General features: G+C 45.9%; 1 protein-coding gene across 1 annotated transcript in view; it reads right to left on the bottom strand.

Moving 5' to 3' along the window:
- Positions 1-16601, bottom strand: part of BICC1 (BicC family RNA binding protein 1) — a 152189-nt gene that overhangs the window by 42993 nt on the left and 92595 nt on the right. The window contains exon 4 of the mRNA XM_077350640.1: positions 1772-1851. Within this exon, the coding sequence (XP_077206755.1) occupies positions 1772-1851 (80 nt within the window). The remainder of the gene's footprint in view (positions 1-1771; positions 1852-16601) is intronic.

Below are 16601 nucleotides of genomic sequence, written 5' to 3'. Positions count from 1 at the left end.
ACCCTGTTATGTCTTAGGGTTATAAGCTTTCGTGTGCATGCACACTTTTTCAAATGCATTGAAACCGACTTCCTCAAGTCTTACACATAGGGAGTGCCAGGAAGAGCTAGATAAGAGTCAAGATGCACAAGTGAGCAATAAGTATAGCTAAGATTGGATTGACACAGGAAGATCTGTGGATACCAGCAAGCCTCTCTCTGTACCTATAGGTAATGCTTGAGGAATTGGTCTATTGCTTCATACCAAAAAGACTACCCACCTGAATACGTCATAGGGTTGGCAATTAAAAAACAACAACAGTGACACACGACAAAAATTAGCTTATTTTCTTCCCCTGGCCCCTCCACTGCCCCTGGGATTACCACCTGCCCTTAATGTGGCTTGCAAAAGATCATGGTGGTAGTGGGAGGGACAGATCCAGGGAGCAGCAACCAACGAGGCACATGAGCAGAACTACCACCGCCCCTGTAAGGCGTTTTGGTTGGGACAGGCTCCCAGATGTATAAGCCCACATCTCACCCCTGATCCTTTTTTTAAAAAGTTATTTGAACTGGTTGTATGCAATTGGTACAAATCTAAAGTACAAAAAACATTCTACTCCTGGGTCAACTCCTGTGGGAAAAGACTAACGAAAATTAGAAGTGAGTCAAAAATCCTTCTGAAATAAGTGTATTTCTGCTTCAAAATCTTTCTGCTTCAAATTCTTTCCTGCCATGAGTTCATTAAGAAGCAGTATTAAGAAACCCAAAAGGCCGGGGGCAGCTTCCCAGAACTGCACGTCTTCATCTCCCACTAGCAAAACCCAACAACTAAACATGGTCAGGTACCGTGCAAATGGCCAAAAGAAGAAGAGTTGGGTTTTATACCCTGCTTTCCCTGCCGAAAGGGCAGCTTACAATTGCCTTCTCTTCCTCTCCCCACAACAGACATGCTGTGAGGTGGGGCTGAGAGAGCTCTGACAGGACTGTGACTAGCCCAAGGTCATCCAGCTGGCTGCATGTGGAGGAATGGAGTACACAACCCAGCTCTCCAAATTAAAAGCCACCGCACCAAGAACCTGCAAGGTTGCTAACCCTGCTGCCTGCTCCTCTTAGACTTAGGTCTTTCCGCCTCGTTTCCCCACTGCTCACCCCCAAGCCAGGTCAAATGACTCCAAATTAACAGCATTGCTTCATTTAGCATATGGATACCTGCCCAACTATGACCTGGTAACTGCTTTGCTCTTACCCAAGATGCACTCGTCTGCCCCTCCCTCATTTACACACAGACTCACTAGAGCAGCTGTATTAACACATTATTGTGCTTCTGTTTTGTCAAGCCTCAGTTGCTTCCTCCCAGGCCCTTTCCTCCATGCAAGCACGCAGGATGGAAAATTCTGCTCCAGCTTCTGCAAAGCGGACTGCGGTTTGTGTCAAGGCAGCTAAAAGAGACTTAATAGGATCAGGAAGCTCATGATAAAAACGTATCACAAACCCCACAAATACTCCAACGTCCTGCCAGAGTTCCTGCTGGGTGCTGTCACGGATCTGTTTCATGGCATCTAAAGGTGAACTACTTGAAAGTGTATCGAATTTAACATGGAAACAACCACTGGCACATTATCAATGTTAATATTAGAATTCAGTGAAAACTTTTGCTTTCTAACACAACTTGAGAGGGTTCAAGAACTTCAGTGTGCTGATACATTCGATACTGCTGCGTCTCCAAAATCAAAAGGCCTGAGGCTTGGGAGTCTAGTGCTGAACCGGGCGGTATCTGATTCCCCTCTTACTTTTGTGTCCAAGACAGACATGATCTTCTCCTTGGCTTCTTTAACGTTTTCTTTTTTCCCAGAGACTTTAATGTGGGGATCTTGAAAAGAAACAGAAAGATTACTTTGAGTGGGCTGTACAAATAGTTTAGCAAGTTACCCTTATTTTCTAAAAGAAGATTCAAACCCACACCGTCTTGGAGTCATTTCAACCATCTAATCGTTTTACACAGACTGCATTTGCACAGCTAAGACCGAAAGTATGTTACATGCTCCACTGGAGATCCAACGAAAAGGGGCTGTGGATTCATAAGGAATGTTACTACCATACAGATGCACTTTCCAGAGGTCACAAACTCAATTTAATTAAGAAATGTATCAGTTTGGGGAATCTGCTTTAATGGAACAGATTCTCCAGGTTATACATTAACACCTGGGGAATGCAAAAAAATGGACTCGACCAAGAACAGAACAGCTTCAGTATGGATCAAAGATACACTCAAAGTAGCTGAAATCATGGGGAAACTTTCCTAGAAGTAAAACTTACTAAGCCACACAATGTTAGCAATTTGCCACTTGAACTAAAGAAAATGAGAGCGCTTAAAATCTTCCTTGCCTGGAGGGGAGTCCTTATAAGAAGCAATCAGGCACATGGGTCCTTAGAAGCCTGCTTGCAGTTCAGTGACAGCTAACACTGCTCAGGGGTCAAGCAAAAGACTAAGGCATTACAGAGGAAAGAAATGCTGACCTGCCCATGGTTTCAAAAAGACTTAGGGTTAGGACTGACTTGCCAGTCAGCTAGCTGACCGATTGGTTGGGAATTGGCCCTTATGCATATGATGGCCTCCCCTTTTAAAAGCCACTCCGTGGTATCTCTCTAATAGTAAAAGAGAAGCTCTTGTTATCCTGCGAATCCGTAGGGCCCCTCCCCATTTAGGAACTTGCACTCCGCCTGCCCGAAATGATAGCCATGCAGAACCATAGAGGGTTGTCGGATATAGCTGTTGCGTGTGCTTTGGTTAATTTCAGTTCTTAAAAGTCTGGGAAGGCTTTGGGCTTTCAGTGCCAGGATTAAAAATTAACACTGTCATATTTGGACAACTTTTCATAAATTGCATTTAATCGTCTTCTGTGTCTGTTCCTCTATTTATTTATTTAATTAATTTATATACCACCCTCCCAGCAGACTGGCTCAGGGCAGTGTACATGATGTCATTCACATAAATATAGTTAAAACAGTTCATTAAAAATCCAGATTAAAACTAATCAAAATTCACTTAAGCGGCAGTTTAAGTGTTCCATCTAAACACCAAATACTAGCTTGAACAGTCCCAGTTGACCTTCTGTTCTTCTGGAACTGGAGTATAAACAAGGGCATCTTTTTTGTTAGGGAGGGCCCAGCTGATTGATGGGCAGAACATGGTTCTGGAGCAAGGGGTCTTCTCCCAGTGTAAGAGGCTCCGGTGACTGAGTTGGTTAAGAAGGGCAGAAAATGGGAAACGTTGGTGGGAATCAACGCGAGGGCTTAGAATCCCACTTACCCCACTTATTTAAGCCCCTCTTAAACCAAACTTTGGGTCTTATGGGACTTCCTGGTTTATATTTTAGAGGCAATTGGCCACTGCTACCCGAGGCAGGCCTAAAGTTCTCTGGGCTGGGTCACACCAATTAAGCCACAGGGATGGTGGCAGTCTCCCGTTAGAATCAATACGCTGTGTGGTAAAGAGATGATCTTGTCTCCCACCCAGTTAAAGCAACATCTTTTCCACTGCCAAAGCCAACGAGGAGGGAGAGGAGAATGGAGACAGCGACATTAACAAATAAGGGCTTAACTCGAACACTTCCTTGGCAGTTCCTAACTAAGACAGAAAAGGTACATAGTTCCCCAGCGAACATGGGAACGGATTAGGGATGCCCTCCCATCCCCAAATTTCCAGGTGTTTCCCAACCTAGATCTGGCTATCCAATCAGAGAACGAAAGCCTGGAGCCACTTCTTCAAAGTGCTACTTCAATTCAAGTTCTCCTGGCAGAGCTTTTTCCCTGCTAACTGGATATGGAAGAAACGCCAGCCGAATAGGAATGATATATGAAACGTAGAAGGACAGCACCACCTGGTGTTTTTTATACGCCTCCCACTTGACTGGTCAGGGACTCCACATTTTGAGTTAAGCCTGCTTTCCTGGCACTGCCCTTCTGCATCGAAGCCATGCGTCTGTGTGGCATTTTTTCCACTGGTGCGGCAAAGGATTTCATGACATGAAAGTGTCTGGAAACTGAATTTAGCAGCTGAACTCCCGTCCCACAAAGACTCCTTCCTTACTCAACTGAAAAACTGCTGATTAGCAAAAGCCAAGGTTTTTGGGAGGAAAGGATCCTGTGACCACACTCCCCCTCCGGCTTCCACTTCAGTCTTTCACGTTTTATTTTAATAAAATGCTTCATCATGGTTGCAAAATAGAAGAATGGTTTTTGATAACACACTGTCATCTACCTTAACGAGTCTCAATACTCTTCAACAATATCCTCAGATTATTTTTAACACAGGAGTAACTATTCATTGAATCATAGAGTTGGAAGGGACCTATGGGGTCATCTAGTCCAACCCCTGGCTGAATGCAGGAAACTCACAACTACCTGCCCACCCACAGTGACCCCAATTCCATGACTAGATGACCCCCCCCCCAAAAAAAAAGAAATACAGAATCCCTGGCCAGTCTGGCCTGGCAGAAATTCACCTCCTGACCCCAAAGTGGTGATTGGCATTTCCCTGGGCATGCAAGAAAGGGCCAAAAGAGCCAAGCACCGCCACACTCTGCCCTGCCCACCCACTCACAATCTGCCTAAATCTCTAGAATAGAGATAAAATGAAGTCTCTTAAGAGCAGTTAACATATCCAGTTGCCTAGATGGACCTTACGATCCCCTAGGTCAATTGTAATTGGGGAACACTGCAAGACATGGAGAATGTTAACTAATAGAAGAATACAAATCTCTGAATTTAAAAAATGGAGATATACAAGCTGCCTCATATTGAGTCTGACCCTTGGTCCATCAAAGTCAGTATTGTCTGTTCAGGCTGACAGTGGTCTCCAAGGTCTCAGGCAGAGATCTTTCACTTCATGTACTACAGCAGGGGTAGTCAACCTGTGGTCCTCCAGATGTCCATGGACTACAATTCCCATGAGCAGAGTTGTAGTCCATGAACATCTGGAGGACCACAGGTTGACTACCCCTGTACTACAGCACCCTTTCGACTGGCGTTTCCAGACACTGGACCTAGGACTTTTTCATAACCACTGTATCATAGCCCCTCCCCAATGCTCAACTATTCCTTGTTCTCAGGACTCAATATTTTACTTATCCCATGGCCAGTTTTCTAGAGCAGAAAATATTAGACGTGAAGGCCCAGACACAGAAGTCAAGAGTATTTCTATTCCTCCTTCCCATTGAATTATTTTTCTTGCATGTTTTCCTTACAAAAATTCAATTATTTCTAAACCCTCTAACCTCTGATACTGGAGAAAGAATGGTTAGATCTTTTTGCGTGGACTGAATTCTGGGTATCGCATACTCTATCAATCGAGAAAAAGATGAAGGAATTTGTACTTAGACTTGTCAGTCATTGAGAAAGTTTGCCCCCTTCAAACACAAGGAAGATTTAAGTAGCTAATTCAACTGTGTTGATAGCAGAATGCTGGCCTAAATCTGACCTAAAACTCTGAGAGCAGAGGTAACGCTAGGAGACAGATTCAAGGTGGAATCCTAATGAGAAAAGGAGATAAAGACACATAATGAAGCAGCTTCCAAATACCTTTGGGGCAGCCAGATCTATACTTGCACTGACCCAGATAGCTTGGGCTAACCTGATCTCATCAAATCTAGGAAGCTAAGCAGGGTTGACAGTATTTTGGATGAGAGAGGAACAACCAGGGTCATGATGCAGAGATAGGCAACTGCAAAACACCTCTGAATGCCTCTTGCCTTGAAAATCCCACCAGGGGTCGCCGTAAGTCAGCTGTGACTTGAGACTGACACGTAATCAGGGGTACCATCCCAGGGCTGAACAAGAGCTGGGGAACAAAGCTGTCGACCAGGTGAACGTTCACTATTGAATACACGAAGTCTCAACCACGTTAAAAGCCGCTCCTAAAGCTCTATTTTCTTAGTAGGGTCAACTTCATAGCAAGAGAGGACAAATGGAGTCCCCAAGAAGAACTAAGGTGAAGTTAGAATTCCTAAAACAGACAAAAATGCTGAGGAAGTCTGTGAGTCCATTGACTGACTCGAATATGCATCTTATTTTCTTCAGAGGGTAGGAAGGCGAAATGTAGGTGAAAATGAACTTTTAACATTATAACAGGATGGGGGAAGGGTTAGGGTAAGAAAATACTCATTTTTTTAAATGTACTAGTCAGCAAGTCACTCATCAGATTTCCTTGAACCATTTTGCTTTTGGAAGTTACATGGTGAAAACATACGCAGAAACCTGAAAAATAAATACTACCAGAACAAATCTCACTCTTCTAAAAAAAAAAAAAATCCCCACCACACAACCCATGATGCTATCTCCTCATTAAAGGTAAAGGTATCCCCTGTGTAAGCACCGAGTCATGTCTGACCCTTGGGGTGACGCCCTCTAGAGTTTTCATGGCAGACTCAATACGGGGTGGTTTGCCAGTGCCTTCCCCAGTCATTACCGTTTACCCCCCAGCAAGCTGGGTGCTCATTTTACCGACCTCGGAAGGATGGAAGGCTGAGTCAACCCTGAGCCGGCTGCTGGGCTCAAACTCCCAGCCTCATGGGCAGAGCTTCAGACAATATGTCGGCTGCCTTACCACCCTGCGCTACAAGATCTCCTCATTAGAAGGCATTGAAGATGAGCCAGGACATTATTAAAATGCATCAATTACAATGAAGCAAATAGGATTGTTTTGATGTAACAACTGACGTTGGGTGCGCATGCACAGAACTGGATATATGCTCCTAATGCATTATTAAGCCCATGTGGTATAGCGCATAAAACAGTGATGCTCAGTGGTTCAGGACCACATGTGGCTCTTTGACATGCCACCTGTAGGTCTTGAGTACTCCTCCCCATGGCACCCACCCCATCTACCTGGAAAATAGGAACTAACTTTAGACACTGAAGTTATGCAGAAGCAGGGATTCGATGTTTGAAGCTGGGTCAATGTGTGCAGCTGAATAAGGCATACTACCATTGAATACCAGCCCATAAAAGAAAACTCTCAGTTGTTGGGAAAGACAGTGTTAGATGTTGTTATAAGTCCACATTATTATTTGTGTATGGGCAGGGGAGGGGAGTAGCACCCAGGGCGTACATAGTTACGTGGATCTTTTGGTTGGTGGGAATTGTGAATGGGACTCTTCATGATCTGCAGAGTGAGTACCACTGGACCAGAAAGAACAAAGAGTTGTGATCAAATTAAGCTCCTTTCTGCCACTTCATGACAGCACACAACTTTCCTCAATGAAGCTCAGAACAGTATACGTACATCCCTCTTCATGTTTTCTCTTCACAAAAAGTCTGTGAGGTTGGTTGAACTGAGAGAGCATGTCTGACCAACCTACTGAATGTCAACTGGGAATTCGCAACTAGTTAACTGTTCTAGCCATTAGTTTTTACTTGAGAAAGCTCTATTTTCCCCTACTCTAAGTGACTCACCTAGAAAACAAACAGCTCTCTAGTCTACAAGATGACATAGAAGTAGTTTAAATAATTAGTCAAAATGTGTTTTCAAGAAGATGATTTCTTATCACCGGTAAGAAAAAAAAACAAAGCTGGATCCAAAAGTGGAATTAATGCAACAACTCTTAAGGGTTTGAACTGTGCAGCCAACACATATTTCTGGTTCTTGGATCATTACCCACAGTGACCCTTGAGGATACAGATGGTGACCTTCCCTAATCTAGCCAACAGGAGCAGAAACATGACAGATACATTGAAGAAGTCACAATGAAGATTCTGTGACCTTCTCACAAATAGGCAATAGCCAACATACTAAACCTGAAACCAAAGGAGGCACCCATCGCAGTGCTTGACATAATAGGCATGTTCCTAAAGACTTCCACTGACAAGTGGACTACAGCAATTTGCCTTAGATGACATTTTCAGGTTGTCTTCCTATGCTGAGCATGTTACAGATCTCCATACCAGAAGTTACTGCACCATAGATCAGTGAACATAAGAACATAAGAAGAGCCCTGCTGGATCAGTCCAGTAGTCCATCTAGCCCAGCATCCTGTCTCACACAGTGGCCAACCAGTTCCTCTGAAGGGCCAACAACAGGGCAGAGAGCCTGAAGCCTTCATAAGAACATAAGAAGAGCCCTGCTGGATCAGTCCAGTAGTCCATCTAGCCCAGCATCCTGTCTCACACAGTGGCCAACCAGTTCCTCTGAAGGGCCAACAACAGGGCAGAGAGCCTGAAGCCTTCGTAAGAACATAAGAAGAGCCATGCTGGATCAGACCAATAGTCCATCTAGTCCAGCATCCTGCCTCAGAAAGTGGCCAACCAGCTCCTCTGGAGGACCAACAACAGGACCTGGATGCCGATAGTTCCCTGAAGCTGCTTCCTGCCTCTGAACTTAAGAGGTTCCCCTCAGTCATCCCAGCTAAGCAGCCACTGATAGACCTATCCTCCATTAGCCTATCTAATCCCCCTTTAAAGCTCCCTATTCCTATGGCCTCTGGCAGTGGATGGTGTGTTTTAATTATTCTCTGTGTAACGCAGCATTTCCTTTGGTTTGGCCTGAACCTACCGTCCACCAGACATCGTGCTGCCATGTCAGACAAGTTCAAACGGGGGTGGGGGGTCAGTTTCCATTCTGTCATTAAAATGTACTCTTAGCCACCACTGTGACCACATTATGCTTCTTGCCCTTAGCCAGAAGAGGACCTAACTCTGAACAGGCTGGAACACAGCAATCAGGAGTAATTCGCAGCACAGTACAACCTCATGTAAAAATACAAGTTAGGTACACCTGTCTGATATTTACCTCTCCTCCAGAGATTGGATGTTCATATTGTAAGGGAAACCAGTGTGGTGCGAAGGTAAGAGTATTGACCAAAGGGAAGGTGACCTTGATCTAGTCCAGGGGTAGTCAAACTGCTGCCCTCCAGATGTCCATGGACTACAATTTCCATGAGCCCCTGCCAGCATTTGCTGGCAGGGGCTCATTGGAATTGTAGTCCATAGACGTCTGGAGGGCCGCAGTTTGACCACCCCATATCTGGTCGTTCTCACATAGGGTTGCCCACTCTGGGTTGGGAAATACCTGGAGACTTTGGGGGTGGGGCCTGGGGAGGGGAGGAGCTTTAATGGGGCATAGTGCTATCTAGTCCACCTTTCAAAAGGGTCATTATCTCCAGGGGTACCAATCTCTGTCTCCTGTCTCTGTTAAAATCCCAGGAGATCTCTAGCCAGCACCTAGAAGTCGGCAGCCAGTGTGGTATTGTGGTTAAGAGTGGCAGCCAGGTTAAATTCCCCACTCTTCCAAATGCAGCCAGCTGGGTGACCTTGAGCTTGTCGTGGCCCTGATAGTGCTGAGTTCACAGAGCAGTCCTGTCATAGCTCTCTCTCTCTCTCTCTCTCTCTCTCTCTCTCTCTCTCTCTACTTCACAGACTGCCTGTTGTGGAGAGAGAAAGGCATTTGTAAGCTGCTTTGAGATTCCTCCTAGTAGAAAAAAGAGGGGTATAAAAAACAACTCTTCTTCTTCTGGTAACATGATTGTTGAGAGGATGAAATGGGAAATGAAGAGCCCCATTTGCTGCCCTCAACTTCTTGAGGGAGACCGTGGCCTAGCAATACTGAATCCTCTTGAAGTAGCAGAGGGCCCATGCAAAGTAAAGAGAGACTCATATCAGGTACTCCTCTCTTAGCAGACACTCGATTTAGAGTCAGCAACATATCACTTGTTCCACCTATGTTGGCTCCCAATTTGCTTCCAAGCATAAGCCAAGGTACTCTGCGTACTTGAAGGACTGCCTATTCACATATGGACCTACCCCAGCCATTCTGATCATCTTCAGAGGCCCAGCCTCAGGTGCCTCTGCCATCTGAGGGCATATGGTGGGGACAACCTGAGAAAGGGCCTTTTTGCTGATGGCACTCAAACTCTGGAACTCCCAACCCCAGAGAGATTCATTTGTCTCCCCGCTATTGCTATCTTCCACTAATGGGTGAAGACTTTCTTTTGATTAGCATTTCTATTTTTCTTTTGATTAGCATTTCCTATTAGTCCTCCTCCAGGTATGTTTTTTTAAATGCATTAATAGTTATGTTTTATTTAATCATCTGTAAATAAAGCAGTAAGCCCTAGGTGGGAGGAGAAAGGGGCACGGTGAGTCCGGGATAAAAACTTGAAGGGGCCAATTGGGAGCCGCTATTGGCTCCTCCGAGTGTCAGTCTGGGGCCAAGGCTCCCAATTGGCCCCTTGGCCCATCCCGGACTCACAGCCACGGGGCTGGGGGAAGAGGCTTCTTTCCCGGTGGTGAAGCTGGGCCATGGGGGGGGGGGGAAGGCTTCAATGCGGTGAAAGGAGCAGGCCCACTGTGTCAGAGATGAGGCGGGCCTGCTCTTTTCGCTGCGCTGAAGCCGAGGCCTCGGGAGGGGGGGAAAGCCTTCGCCGTGCTGAGAGAAGCAGGCCCACTGCGTCAGAGAAGCAATGGGCCTGCTCCTTCTGCTGAGCAAAATCCTCGGCCTCGGGGGGGAAGGCGAAGCCGGGGCCTGTGGAGGGGAAAGGCTTCAGCGCAGCAAAAGGAGCAGGCCTGCCGCATCAGAAACGCAGTAGCCCTGCTCCTTTTGCTGCGTTGAAGGCGGGGCCTGGAGGGGGGAGGGGGCAGGAGAAAGGCTGGTGCTTCAGCACGTGGGAAAGGCTTTGACACCGGGGAGGACCAACAAGGCTCCGAGGCTAGCACCCACTGTATTAAAAAATACAATGCGCTTTAAATTTAATTTTAAATATTATGTGTTTTGTTTTAGTGTTTTACTCTTTGTTGCCTTGGGGACCCTGAATGGGGTATAAGGCAGCATATAGAGGAAGAGGAAGAGGAAGAGGAAGAGGAAGAGGAAGAGGAAAAGGAAGAGGAAGAGGAAGAGGAAGAAGAGTTGGTTCTTATAGGCTACTTTTCTCTACCCTAAAGAGTCTCAAAGTGGCTTACAGTCGCCTTCCCTTTCCTCTCCCCAGAACAGACACCCTGTGAGGTGGGTGAGGCTGAGAGAGCCCTGATATCACTGCTCAGTCAGAACAGCTTTATCAGTGCTGTGGCGAGCCCAGGGTCACCCAGCTGGCTGCAGGTGTGGGAGCAGGGAATCAAACCCGGCTTGCCAGATCAGAAGTCCGCACTCCTAACCACTACGTTAAGCTGGCTTACAATTTTTAAAAATAAAATAAACCCTATTGCCAAGTGATTATTGATTGTAGCACAGGTACTACAAGAGGATCTTTATTGGTGGACATGAACTCCACTAACACTGACTGATTTTAGTGTTGCTCATCCTTTGAACAAAATGGGAGGAAAGCAGTTTATCCCACAATGTAAACCATTTGCAGGGATAAAAGAGTGTTGGGTGAATATAAGCATCGTATACACAGTATATATCAAGTTCTTATCAAGGTTTATTATGCTGTTTATGAAGCATTCCATTCAAAACATTCAGTGCTGTTTCCCTTCCAAAGGGTTTTTGGCAAAGGCTGTTACCAGCTAGCAGCCAAATACCTTAACATCTTTGTTCCAAGAGATTTATGACTTTTGGGCCCAACGAGTTTAAGATCGTCCAATAACTGCAGATGACAAGAACAGTTGCAGCCATTACATTAGCTGCCCTGAGGCATGGAAGCAAAACGCTTTCCATACATAGCCTCCTGTACACATTGGTGAAATGAGCCACCGGTGAATTTTTCAACCTAAATCCATGGCACTCTAACCTGACCTACAGCATGGGCTACGGTTAACACCGGCATCTTCTAGATGTCTGCTGACCTGCTTGAACTGTTAACCAATTGCCAGAATGACAGGTTATCCGTATGTCCCCTACTTTTCCCTTTCTATTAGACAGATGGATGGATAAATGGATAAATAAATAACCAAATAAACAAATAAATAAAATCACCCCAAATTATCTAAAGGTATCACTCACTGACGTTCCATGTGCTCTAGAGCAGTGGTCCCCAACCTTTCTGAGGCTGGGGACCGGCAGGGCATCGCACCGCGCCTGCGCATTGGGCTGCGCCCGCGCATCAGACCGCGCCCGCGCAGTGCGCATGCACGAATGCGCCATGCGCGGTCGAATCGCGCATGTGCAGCACTTTCCCGCATGTGTGCATGCGCAAAAGTGCCACGCATGCGCGATGCGCGGCCCGGCCCTGATTCCCTCTCCCCGCCCTCCCGCAGTAAGAAGCTTCCCGAGCTGCAAGCTTGCGGCCTGGGAAGTTTTTTACTGCGGGGGGGGGCGGGGAGAGGGAGCCGCGGCCCGGCGCCATGGCCTTCGCAGCCTGGCACCCGGCCGCGGCCTGCAGGTTGGGGACCACTGCTCTAGAGCAGGGGTAGTCAACCTGCTGGCAGGGGCTCATGGGAATTGTAGTCCATGGACATCTGGAGGACCACAGGTTGACTACCCCTGCTCTAGAGGAATGAAGTATTTAAAATCTGTCATCAGCGTAACAGCACAATATCCGAAAGCTACTTATCATTACTGGCTATGGGTGTGTTGTAATGAGGTCTCATGACACAAAGGCAGTGAGAGTTTGAGGAGCCAGAAGCCATGAGTGGAGTCCAGAAATATGCTGGTAAAGACATAAAGTGGAACCAGAGGCCTTGGAAGTCACCCTCACATCGGCTACTATTAATTGACATCTTGCCTTTCTTCCTAGTAGGGACCCAAAGCTGCTCACATCCTTCTACTCTCCTCCATTTTAGCTTCACAACCACCCCGCGAGGCAAGTTAGGCTGAAAGCATTTGTGGCTTTGGTTTGCAAAGCGTGGCCTGACCTTTCCACCCACTGCTTGTGGGGGAGGAAAGGGAAGCGCAGGGGCAGCACATGTGTGGCTGGATGGCGGAGCATTACTGTGGCTTTTGCTTCCCAAATGGGGAAAGATCCCTACAATGTGCAAGAAAGCGGGTCCAAATCCCCACTCCTGCAGCCCAGTGTCAGCTTTCCCCTCTGGGGCCATGCTGGCCACCCCCAGGCAAGCCAAGGGAAGTGCAATGCTGGCCACCCCTCATAAGCCAGCCTGGCTGAGCCCTGCAACCACAGCAGCCAGTCGACTTACATTTGAGTCGCCTTACTTGTTGGAACTGCTGGAGCTTGGTGAAGGGACAGGCAGGCAGGCAAGCAACAAGGCCAGCAGCTGGCCAGCATTGGGAGTGCGGGGGCAATAGAGGCCCTTGTTCCCAGCTTAGCAGAGTGGGTTGGTGGGCCATTTCTGGGGTTGAGGGGGATGGGAGCAATGGAGCCTGATGTCACATCTGGTGGGAGTGTCTGGATGATGTCACTTCTGGTGACATATGACTTCTGGGGCTGTTGCAGGGAGGTGTGGCCTTTTGACATCACTTCCAGAGTTTTTTAAAGCCTGAAGAATATTTCAGGGTTTTCTCAATGGTAAAAAAAGTTGAGAAAGGTTGCCCTTCAGAGTTGGAGTCTTATCTGAAGTGCTCGAAAAATTGCTTTTGATTACTTTTTGGGTTTTTCGAATCCAAAGCTGGAAACATACAAGTATATAGAAAATCCACTTGAGATGTTATCTACTGTTGCAAAATTTACTTCCCTGGAGTTCAATGCATGCCTCAGCTAAGGACCTCAGGTAATTCTTTGGTGCTAATTAATGCAACAGTACTAACAAAATTAGTGGGGTTCTCTGCTAGCTGATGAAAAAGGTGACAAATTACTTCAGGTAAAAATGGCAGCTCTTTCATGAGATCCACCAGAACACAGCTACTGTGCCTCTTATCACTCTTGTCCTAACATGGATAGGTCAGGCTAGCCCAGCCTTGTCAGATCTTGGAAGGTAAGCAGGGCTGGCCCTGGTTTATACTAGGATGGGAGAACTTGACCAACTTTTCCAAACCCTCCAGGGTCAGTACAAATTGACTATGACTTGGTGGGCAAGTTAACGGCAAAGAAGAAATCTGAATATAATCTCTCACACACGAAAGAAGAGCATTCATACAAAAAAGTCTTAGCATCAAAACCTGCCTACACTGCACACGACCCATGCCACAAAATGCATGATGAAGAACAAAAACAAAACATTGTTGTATGTATGCAACTGGCACAATGGTTCATAACAAGTCTCCACTTTGAACTCAAGTTCTAGAGAATATATGCTTCAGACCAGGTAGATCTGCAGCCCCAGGAAGACTCTTTGCCGGACCACCCTGCCCCCCTCACTGGACTGAGAGGCGAGAACCACCTGACACAACCACCTCTGTCCAGAGCTGCCTTGTTTGGAAGCTTCAACGACACCTTTCATAAATGTCACCACTCAGGGTACCCACTGCAATCCATTTTGCATCATCCAATTTCTGCCAGTCATTATTTGGCCCGTTTAAGGAGGTGTTTTGCATACTTGGCACACTTGCTGCGTTCAGCCGTACTGAGAACTTGCATGGGAAAAGATCATTTTAAATTGCATTGCACTGATGACCCTTGACCGTGATCTGTTAATTGCACCTGATAAGGCATTCGTTCTCCCTCTCCTGTTGTGTAATCCCACCAGGCTGACGGTGTTTTAGCGTTTAATACACATAATCATAGCCAGCTTGGTGTTTTGGTTAAAAGCAGCGGTTTCTAATCTGGAGAGATGGGTTTGATTCCCCACACCCAGCCAACTGGGTGACCTTGGGCCAATCCCTGTTTTCTCAGAGCTCTCTTGGCCTCACCTACCTCACAGGATGTCAGTTGTGGAGAGAGGAAGAGCCAGCAATTGTTAGCCGCTTTGAGACTCCTTTGAGTAGAGAAAAGAGAGGCACAAAGAAACCCAGCACTTCTCTCTATCCAGTCTTGAGTTCTTAGCTCCAAAAAGAATCTGGCAGTGCTAAGCAGATAATCTAGTTAAAGTCACCCAATTTATTGCAGGAGTACAGAGGACAAACAGAAAGGAGGGGTCCAAGGAGATCACTGGGGGAGGGAGGGGGACAGAGAGGCCCTTCCCATAACTTGACATTTTTGTTTGTACCCTTAGTAAAAAGCATTCCCCTCCCCCAACAAAGCTGTTCTCACTAAAGAATCTCGACTTGTAATAGATTGGTTTAGGCATGTGAGGCTGTACACTATAAAACAAAGCTGGGAATCTCAACCTTTTGCTCACTAAGTTTTAACATTTTTATGATAGATACATTTATTTCGGTCAGCAACCAGTACAAAATACACAATAAAATTCAATATGATTGATTAAAAATTCCAAAAAAATTCCAACAGATCTATTCTAACCCTTGTACATATTCAGCCAGGCACTTCTACATTTAACGGCTAGTCTTGCATATTTGGCAATAATATAGGATAAATTCTTATTTCTATCCGAAAGGAGTTCCTTTAATTTGGCTTGTCTTGAAGTAGCCCTTAAGTCAGTGAAGATGGAACACATCAATTCCTGACGCAATTGGTTGTAAATACAGCAATCCAGAATCACATGTTTGGTGTTCTCGATGTTATCTGGCATATGCAAGAACATTCCTGGGGTGGAAGCTTATTATGCTGAACAATGTAAATGCCCTTCTAAATTCAGAGTTCTCAATATTAGAAAAATAGGGCATAAAAGAAAATTTATTTGGAAGAGAGGAGTCATACAGTGGATTATTGATTCTATTCAAATCACGCTGTCTTCCTACCTCCTGTATTCTTAGCTTTAACAATTCTTTGGCACGGTCAAAACCCAAAGAGAACAGAAATTGTTGGGATAGACCATAAAATCCTAACTTCCTGTTGATGGCCTGTACCCATGGAGCAATAAACGAGTCAAATAATATTAAATAGGATAGACCCCTGGGGAAAGAAGATCAGCCTCAGACAATAAAATATTGCATCTGACCATAAACTTGCCTCGACCATGGTCAAACCTGACTCCACACGCAGTGCAGCATTAGAGACAATTGTGGGGAACTGCAGAAGATTTCTCAAAAATTTGGTCTGCACTCTCTGTAGGCGAATTGTATTGGCGGTTGATTGTCAGTGGTCAGTGTTTTCTTAAATTCAGTTATCCCCAATGCGGTGCCTTGCTGGCCCCATGGTGCACACCAACATCTTTCGGGCATGCACCAAGTGCTTGTAGGGGTAGGGGTAGGGGGGGCCTCCTGCCCAATAGGGTTGCTGATTGGCTGTGCAGAGTTAAATAGCACTTCAACAACAGCTGTCACTACAGGGTTGGTTTTATTCTCTCTTGGACCCTTTCCATGTGTATTTTTAAAATTTACTCCTCTTGTGCCCTGCACTTCAGCCTCCCCCAGTGGTCATTCTGTGGTCGCACCCACCCCGCTGTGACAGAATTCCAAAGGATCAAAGACATTAGGAACTTCTGCCTTGATTTCTTCTATCCTGATTGTCTCACGTGGTCCACTTTAATTTTTTCTTTTGGTACAGTCTAGGTAGGGCACTTACTGTAATTAGCTGATCGCACAAACACACTCATATTACCACAACAGCAACGTGTTGTGGTAAATTTGACGCAATTTCAGGTCTCATTAAAAAAAAAAATAAAACTCAGGATTCGAGATGATGTAATACTCATAAACAAACCAGCCTCATGGGTTCAAATGTAACTCTTTTCTTTTTTTGCTGCTGTAAGTTAAAGGAGCCCTTTGTAGTTTCTTCATTTCCTGTGCGGGGCAGCAGC

This window comes from Paroedura picta, chromosome 8 (genome assembly GCF_049243985.1).
Source record: "Paroedura picta isolate Pp20150507F chromosome 8, Ppicta_v3.0, whole genome shotgun sequence".
NCBI classification, from domain to species: Eukaryota; Metazoa; Chordata; class Lepidosauria; order Squamata; family Gekkonidae; genus Paroedura; species Paroedura picta.
This window is presented reverse-complemented; position numbering and strand designations above follow the sequence as displayed.